Raw genomic sequence first — 8,832 nt, forward strand, 5'->3', positions numbered from 1 at the left:
GATTTTCTGAATACATCGGGGAAGAATCATGCCATTCAATCTGGCTCCCAGGGCGACCATCTGTTGCTGGAGACTAACCAATTGTTGTTGGAGTCCCCATGAGATTCAGATATGGAATTTTTCTGTCTAAAAACCATGGGATTTTCTTCAATGGAATCACCCATTCGAAACTAGGGCTGAACTGGATATACATGAGAAGAAGCTGTCCACCATGTACTGTGAAGAAGCTACTGCTGGAAGTCCACCGGCGGCAAAGTTCGGCAACCCGTGATCGGTGCTGCTCCCAGACGGCTGTGATGGTGGGTAACGGACAGAAAGCTGGCGATCGGCTGCGAGGTTGAAGAAATCGCGCTGGTCTGACCTGACCCGGCAGCTGGAGCAAACCCATGACCGTTTGGTGCAGATCTGGTTCTGTGCGACGCCGAGGTACTGATCGCTGTAGATCGATCGCGTGCGCTGGCTGGGGAACGTGCGAGGCTGAGACGATTGCGTGTGAAGTCGAGGTTTGATCGGTTGTGACCCGTTCGCGTGCGCCGGCTGGAAAGCGTGACCTTTCTCGATGGTGTTCGGTTGGAACGGTGAGTCTGGAAGCTAATCGGCGCGCCGGCTGGAGCAAGCCCACCACTTGCTGTTCGGCTCACTAGCTGGATCTGTTCGGCTGAGCCACCTGGGATGATGGTTCGGAGATAGCATCAAGCATCTCTACCTTGTCTGGTAAACGGTGGTTTGTAACTTTCATCGATGACCATACCCGACTTACATGGGTATATCTCCTTGCTAATAAGTCTGAGGTTTTATCTACCTTCAAACAGTTCTATACCACTGTATTAACACAGTTCAACACAAAGATTGTCATTCTTCGAAGTGACAATGGTCGTGAGTTTGTCAACTACACCTTCCAGGAATTCCTAGTGTCAAAAGGGATCATCCATCAAAACTTGTGTACATATACTCCACAACAAAATGGGGTGGCTGAGCGGAAAAATCGCCATCTCATTGAAGTTGCTCGTTCTTTGATAATTCCAGCGTCTCTCCCTTCGTACCTGTGGGAAGATGCAGTTCTTACCGCAACTCATCTAATTAATAGAATGCCTTCACGAGTTCTAAAGTTTCAAATCTCTCTTGAGTGCTTCAAAGAGTCCTATCAGTCTACCCGTCTTATTCCTGAGGTTCCTCTTCGTGTGTTTGGGTGTACAGCCTTTGTTCATACTCATTGTCCACACCGGACTAAGTTTGCTCCACGAGCTAAAACATGTGTTTGTCGGGTATCCCCTTCATCAACGAGGCTATAAATGCTTTCATCCATCTTCCAAAAAATATTTTGTCACTATGGATGTCACGTTCCTTGAAGATAAACCGTTCTTTCCCGTTAGTCATCTTCAGGGGTAGACCACGAATGAAGAGACTAACAGTTCCACGTACTCCGTACCCATTAGTCTTGAACCTGAGCCTAGTCCTAATATTCCTGAACCTGAGCCTAGCCCCAATGTTCCTGGACCTAGTCTACCTAGTCTTGAACCTAACTCTACTCCTGTTGTTCCTAGTCTACCTAGTCTTAAACCTAATTCTGCTCCTATTGTTCCCGTGTCGGTTCTTCCTACTAGACAAGTGCCCTGGATAACATACTATAGGAGGAATCTCAAAAAGGAAATTCAGGAAACCTCTGGTGTTCCATCGGAAAGTGTCCAAGCGTCGGAACCAACTCAGGTTCAAGATCCCGTTGTTTCAAAGGAAAGTCTTGAAGAAAAGTTTGGGAACATAGAAAATGATGAAATGAGCTCAGAGAAGGTTGAAACTTCAGGAGGTAATGAGATGCTGAAAGATCCTCAAGAAGATGCAGAATTGTCTCAAAAGTCTGATACTGAAGAGGGACAGACGAAAACTGACAACTATGATACCACTTTGGATATGCCAATTGCTCTGAGAAAGGGAACCAGGTCATGTACAAAATACCCTTTGCATAGTTTTCTGACCTATAGTAACTTATCTCCTTGTTTTAAGGCTTTTACTACTCAGCTGGATGCTTCAGCAATACCTACCAGTGTACATGCGGCCATAGAAGTCCCCGAGTGGAAAGCAGCAGTAATGGAGGAAATGAGAGCTCTTGAGGCAAATAAGACTTGGGAGTCAGTAGCTCTTCCTAGAGGTCACAAAACAGTTAGTTGCAAATGGGTGTTCACAGTGAAGTATAAGTCTGACGGAACACTCGAGAGGTATAAAGCTAGGTTAGTTGCTAAAGGGTTCACTCAGACGTATGGGATTGATTATTCAGAAACTTTTTCCCCAGTGGCTAAGTTAAACACGATTTGTGTTCTTCTGTCTATCGCCGTGAATAAAGATTGACCCCTACATCAACTAGATGTAAAGAACGCATTCTTAAATGGTGAGTTGGAAGAGGAAGTTTATATGAGTCCACCTCCAGGTTTCGAAGCTAAGTTTGGGAATCATGTTTGCAAACTCAGGAAATCTTTATATGGGTTGAAGCAGTCTCCTAGGGCATGGTTTGACAGGTTCACCGTGTTTGTTAAGTCCTAAGGATTTGTTCAGGGGCATTCTGATCATACCTTGTTTACCAAAAAATCACCCTTAGGAAAGATTGCTGTGTTGGTAGTGTATGTTGATGACATCATCCTATCAGGAGATGACACGGCAGAAATTGCTAAGCTAAAACAAAGGATGGCAAGTGAATTTGAAATCAAGGATCTTGGTAGTTTAAGGTATTTTCTAGGGATGGAAGTGGCAAGATCAAAAGCAGGAATATCTGTATCTCAGCGAAAGTACACTCTGGACTGGTTAAAGGAAACAGGAATGACCGGATGCAAACCTATTGACACTCCTATTGAGGTCAATAGCAAACTGAAAAGTATTTCGAAAGAGTTCCTGTGAATAAGGAGAGGTATCAACGCTTAGTAGGAAAACTGATTTACTTGTCTCATACTAGACTCGACATCTCCTATGCTGTGAGTGTAGTAAGTCAGTTCATGCAGAGACCATATGAGGAGCACATGGAAGCTGTGACTCGAATTTTGAGATATCTAAAGTTCACCCCTGGGAAGGGCTTGGTGTTCAGGAAACATGACACACGAAGCATCGAGGCATATACTGACTCAGATTGGGTCGGATCTGTGACTGATAGAAGGTCAACCTCAGGGTATTGTACCTTTGTATGGGGAAATTTGGTAACTTGGCGGAGTAAAAAAGAGGGTGTAGTGGCCAGAAGTAGTGCTGAGGCAGAGTATAGAGCTATGAATCTGGGAGTGTGTGAAGAAATCTGGTTGCAGAAAGTTTTATCTGATCTTCACGAGAGTAGTCCGGGGCCCATGAAGCTGTATTGTGATAATAAGGCTGCCATCAGTATTGCGAATAATCCCGTGCAACATGATAGAACCAAACATGTGGAAACTGACAGGCACTTTATTAAAGAAAAGTTAGACCGCGGAGCTATTTGTATTCCCTATGTACCTTCAGTCCAACAGATTGCAGATGTTTTTACGAAAGGGTTATCGAGACAGACGTTTGAAGCTTGTATTAGCAAGTTGGGTCTTGCCGATATCTATGCCCCAACTTGAGGGGGAGTGTTGAATATGCCCTAAGGGCATTGTTGTAATTTTTGCTATATTTGCTAAATTGGGGTTTCACCTCATTCTATTTATATCAGAAGTTGGGTCTATTGTAAATATGATATTAAATAATAAGTCCTTTTCTACCGTGGTTTTTCTTCCCTGAATTAGGGTTTTCCACGTAAACTCCTTGTGTCATCTTCTTTTCTTCTATTTCAATAAAAGGCAAGGCTGGAAATTTGAATTCAGCAGAACAGCACTGATTTAGAAGCAGAACAGAAGAATGGATCTCCAGGAGCAGTTGAATAAAACATATTTCTACAGGAAGCAATGAAGATAGGATCTGGAAACTACATTGGGCAAATTCAGGAGATATTTCTTCAACTACCCATCTCTGAGAAGAACATCCTGATTACCATAACCTGCAAAGTAATCTGGAAAAGTAAAGGGCATAAAAAATCAATTTCTAAGTGTGGTCTCCATGCTACGGAGAAGTCAACAGTATTGACAGAATTCAGAAACCCACTCATACATCCAACTCTCTGTTAGCTTCTGTTTCCTATGCAGGGAAGACGATGAAACAGTAGATCATACTTTCTCAAACTGCTCAAAATTTTCACCCTTCAGTGGTATTTTTCTCATACTATGCTCTCGTTATTTGAACTCATCATCATCATTCAGTGAACCAGCGCTACAAAACCTCTTCTTTGAGATTTATGATTGGCAAGAGAAAGAACATTGCCAGAGGATTTCATAGACACTGATAACTATTGGGAGGTGGTGAATGTTTTATTGTCCAAATGGGGCTCTCTTTGAAAATAATATTGTTATTATCCTTTTTGGTTATTTATGCAAATTATGGAGCTTTTATGGAAGCTCCTAGTTAATGGAGAGGATCTCTTGGCCTGCCCCAATGGACGGTTGTTTCTCAAGTAAATAAATAAAATAGGAAAAGAGGTGTATGTAGACTAATATGAGATAAATTAGTTAAAAGCCATAGTTAATTCTTTAACCTGTTTTAAGGCACGTGTCATGGCTAGGGCTGCACCTCTTCCACTGGCGTGTGGCTGAGTAATGTGATGAGCATCACCTAGAGATCATCATTCTTTTTAAATCTATACAACGCTTAAAGACAATGCCCCTAGAAAAATCTACAAAATAGTCAGCAAAATCAGCGCATTTAAATTAAATGGAAGTATAAAACCTGAAGTCCCATAGCCTCGGACTTCTGCATAAATTCTAGCTCCACGCTTCAATGCATGATCAAGTTCCTATATAAGAAAAGGAGAACTAAACACTATAGCAAAGCTAATTCAATCAACAATAGAATAAAGAACTGAAAAACAAAAGTTGCGTCTCATTAAGCAGCATCCAACTTACCTCCAGCACCATGACGCCAGAACCTTCCCCTATACTGAGAATGTGGATAGCAAGGAGGGGGGGCAGAAGTGAGAATAAGAGAAGATAAAATGTAAAATAAAAATAAATGAAGCATGTACGCACACAAATCCATCTCGACCACAGTCAAAAGGGCGAGAAGCTTCCGGTGGAGCTGAATTGTACTTCGTAGACAAAGCCCTGGACCTGAAAATAACAAACTTAATAAAATATGATTAGAACTCGAATGTACAGTCACATTAAGTAAAACATAGTTTAGTCAAAAGGCATAATAATATTCAATACTTTTATCACCTGCAAAATCCGGCTATTGATAAAGCATCAATGCTGGACTCTGTGCCCCCAGCCACCATAACATCAGAATCTCCAAACTGAATCATCCGAACAGCATCACCAATAGAGTGTGCTCCAGTTGCACAAGCTGTCACTGCAGCATGGTTTGGACCCTATATGAACAAACTAGACAGCTATAATGAAAGATATCATTAAGAAGTTCCTTAAACCATTTTAAATAAAAGGCTCGATATATTAACATTGAGCAGACAGAAACGGAGAAATATATGAGCACCTGCTAATAACACTGACAATCTGATGTTGATATTGGTAAAATCTGGCCATGAAGCCGGCCTAAGTTTCCCCTTTGTGTTATAATATCTTGTACTTACTCTAAGCTAAATTGAACCAAGATATCTGATAGAACCTACTAGCAACTAAGTGATAGAACTCCAATAATTCTCAACAGAAGTCTTCATTGCTATTCAAAAAGTTATGCAAATACAGCAGACTTAACTCTCATTTTATCGTGAATGTTAACCTGCTAAGTAAAACAATTTCTAACAAGACAACCAACTAACAACCGAACAGCCAACAACAATTAACGTCTAAAAACTAACAATTAACAAAGTCAACTAAACTTACAAGTTTACCCCTAATCTCAGTGCACCAACATGTCAATCAGCTTCGTGGCTATTAAAGAATTGTGAATAGCCATAAAAAAGGACCTCTCCAATATTATCGGACATAATGCCATTGTGAATTTAAGTAGAGCATAAGTTTCATGAACCCTGATCAATCTCATACATAGCATAGAGAATTCTTAGTAATCTTAGAATCTATTTCTGCACCTGAAATCCATATTTCATGCTCACATGACCCGATGCCATGTTGATTAATATCCGCGGAATGAAAAATGGACTAAGACGACGTAGTTTCTGCAAAAAAAAGGGAAAATAAATCCATATTTAAGTTTATTCTTTCTGAAACCCAGTTACATTCTTCAACTTCGTATTCAAAACCCCCATGATGAGAGGGGCGAGAGATATGTTCTTTGTCCAGATATGAGGAGCAAAAAGCTCATAAGCTAACCTTATCACAAATTAGTTGTGCTGCATCTAGCACATCACTGATGCTTCCAATTCCACCACCAACAGAGACTCCCTGGCATTTTCAAGTTAAACATCGATATTTTCTTGAATAATCAAAAAAAATATGTTATGTCTGTCAATATAGAAAGAATCATACTGTCTTTTCCTTGTGTTCCTGCAAAGATGGCACCCAATTTGCATCTTTTAAAGCTTCATCAGCAGCACATAATGCATAGCCTATAAACCTTGAAATTGAACGATGCTCCTGATAATTCCAAAATCTGTAACACGATTATTGAAAATGGATTTTCCAATGCTGATATCTTTAATGCTTAGAAAACTGAGAGTATAATAAAGAACGATACGAGAAATTAGCAAGTACAGAGAAATGATCTAGAAGAAATCATCCTGCTACTCATATTTTAAAGGTCGTTAACAACCCCTACAACGCATGAAAAGAAAATGAAACTCCCACCTAAAGCCCAAAACTAACTTTATTACATCAACTCAACAAGACCTTTTTTATCCATCAGTGGATTTCAAAATTTGAAAAATAAACAATTTCATTAATATGAAATAAAGGAGTAAGACTCCAAACACCTAATGGTGAATTACAACAAAGATCTCTGATTGGAAATTAAAAAAGGCATGCTGTAATGAACAAAGGGTGTTTTGTTTTATAAATCAGTGGATTTACTTCATCCACAAGGAATCTCATTTTTTATACACCATAATCAATCACTTACATCAGTTGGATCTTAGAAGCAAAAATGATTGGTCACTATGATATATGATTGGTCACTATATTATGTATACAAGTCAACGTATGAGCACACTATGCTTCTGACCTCTCTCCAGATGCAACTGCCGGAACTTTGAGCAGTAGCTGGAGAAGTACCAATTACTATCAGAGATGTTCACAAAATCTATCTCAAGAATCTCTCTCAGAACTACACAGTTAGATGTTTTAAGAAACCTTCCTGCAGACTAGACCACTTCCATCAATCGTTCGCCCATAGTGAAGTAAGTAAATAATCTAACAAAATTCAAGCCATATAAAATGTACCAATCAAGGTAAAATATGTTCAAAGAGAAGCCAGAGGTCAGTAAGGAATATCCCCTTTGACCTTAGAATTAAGCCACAATTCTTCGTTAAATTCATCAGGCTCTGTTCCACAAGGGACCACTGCAGCTACTTTCGATGTCAATTGGTCATAAGTGAGCAACTGGGTTTCTGAATCAAAAGCATTCATTTGAAGATCTTCTGGGGACAATTTTCTAATCCCACATTCTCCATCTATAAGACGCTTCCAAGTAGATTTCACACCACAACCAAGTGGAGTAACCATTCCTAAACCTAATATGGAATGTCAAAAATGTAAGACATAGTAAAGATGTGCATATACATGAAGAAAGACTACAAATTACGATAGAAATATAAGGGAAATTTGAATTGTGCCACAAACTATTAGGAAATAGGTAAGAGCTGCAATCAACTCCATTTCAATTTCTAAAGAAATGGAACTGTTAATCAAGCTCGACTATAATGGAAGCTACAAATTTCCTTTGAATTTTTTTTATAAGAGTGCTTGGTGGATTCTAACTTGAATAAGAAAAGAATTACCAGTAACGACGACTCTTCGAGCATGAACAACAGGAGGAGGATCAAAAGATTCAGTCGCAGAAGAAGAAGAAGAAGAAACATGGCGGCCGAGACGGAAACGAGATTTGGCAAAGAAGCGACGGATAGAAGGAAATACCATGGCGGCTTAATTAACAACTTCTTCACAGTTCGACCATCGAACTTCCGAGGAATGAACTATGGGGACTGGCGGACAGCCAGTGCGCCACTTCAAAATTTTTATTTTTCTTTTGTTCTTTTCTCGGAAAATTACTCCTCCACTTTTGAGAAAGGGAAAATTATACTAATATTGTTGTTATCAAAAAGTATTTATAAAAATATTATTGTTTGAAAAATATTTATAAAAATATTGTATTTTTTTTTTTAATTGTCGAGTCTTCAAAATCCAATCAATTTAAGTCGAATTTTGAAGATTCGACCTCCATTCTTTCTTTTTTTTTAATTTTCCATTAATTCGACCTCTATTTTTTTATGTTTTTAATTTTACATTATGTTATTATTTAGTATATTACATTTTACATTTTTTTATTATTTTATTATTTTATTATTTTATATTTTTTAAAGCATCTTAACTTAACTCTAAAAAGAACAAATTAAAAAAATAATATTTCATAAAAATAATAAAGTATACATTAAAATATCTCATTTATATAAAAAATAATTACAAAAATCATTGTGTCCCACAAGGCGGACGTTATCGATTACGAGCTGGTTGTCGTCGTCGACTTCGAACTTGAGGTTGCTCTGATTTTTCTTAATGTTGCTCTAGTACCACTGTAGGAATTTCATAAAATAAATATTCATTACGCTCTCCACAACCCCGACCATGTCTATGCACGCATGAAGATGATGGACCTCTGAGTCATAA

The 8,832-nt window shown here is 39.0% G+C and overlaps 1 protein-coding gene across 2 annotated transcripts in view; it reads right to left on the reverse strand.

Annotated features, from left to right (window-relative positions):
• The window catches only part of LOC120088375 (3-oxoacyl-[acyl-carrier-protein] synthase, mitochondrial), a 13,663-nt gene extending 5,439 nt beyond the window's left edge, over positions 1-8,224 (reverse strand). For both annotated transcript variants that reach the window (XR_005484902.1, XM_039045613.1), the window contains exons 1-10: positions 7,947-8,224; positions 7,450-7,679; positions 6,480-6,587; positions 6,324-6,395; positions 6,083-6,169; positions 5,253-5,404; positions 5,064-5,144; positions 4,941-4,974; positions 4,765-4,831; positions 4,574-4,650 (exon numbers count right to left, since the gene is read on the reverse strand). Coding sequence is in view for 1 of the 2 variants with exons in the window: in XM_039045613.1 (XP_038901541.1) it covers positions 4,574-4,650; positions 4,765-4,831; positions 4,941-4,974; positions 5,064-5,144; positions 5,253-5,404; positions 6,083-6,169; positions 6,324-6,395; positions 6,480-6,587; positions 7,450-7,679; positions 7,947-8,085 (1,047 nt within the window). In the remaining variant the exon portion in view is untranslated. The remainder of the gene's footprint in view (positions 1-4,573; positions 4,651-4,764; positions 4,832-4,940; positions 4,975-5,063; positions 5,145-5,252; positions 5,405-6,082; positions 6,170-6,323; positions 6,396-6,479; positions 6,588-7,449; positions 7,680-7,946) is intronic.
• Between the last annotated feature and the right edge of the window lie 608 nt (positions 8,225-8,832).

This window comes from Benincasa hispida, chromosome 10, assembly GCF_009727055.1.
Source record: "Benincasa hispida cultivar B227 chromosome 10, ASM972705v1, whole genome shotgun sequence".
In the NCBI taxonomy this organism is placed as follows: Eukaryota; Viridiplantae; Streptophyta; class Magnoliopsida; order Cucurbitales; family Cucurbitaceae; genus Benincasa; species Benincasa hispida.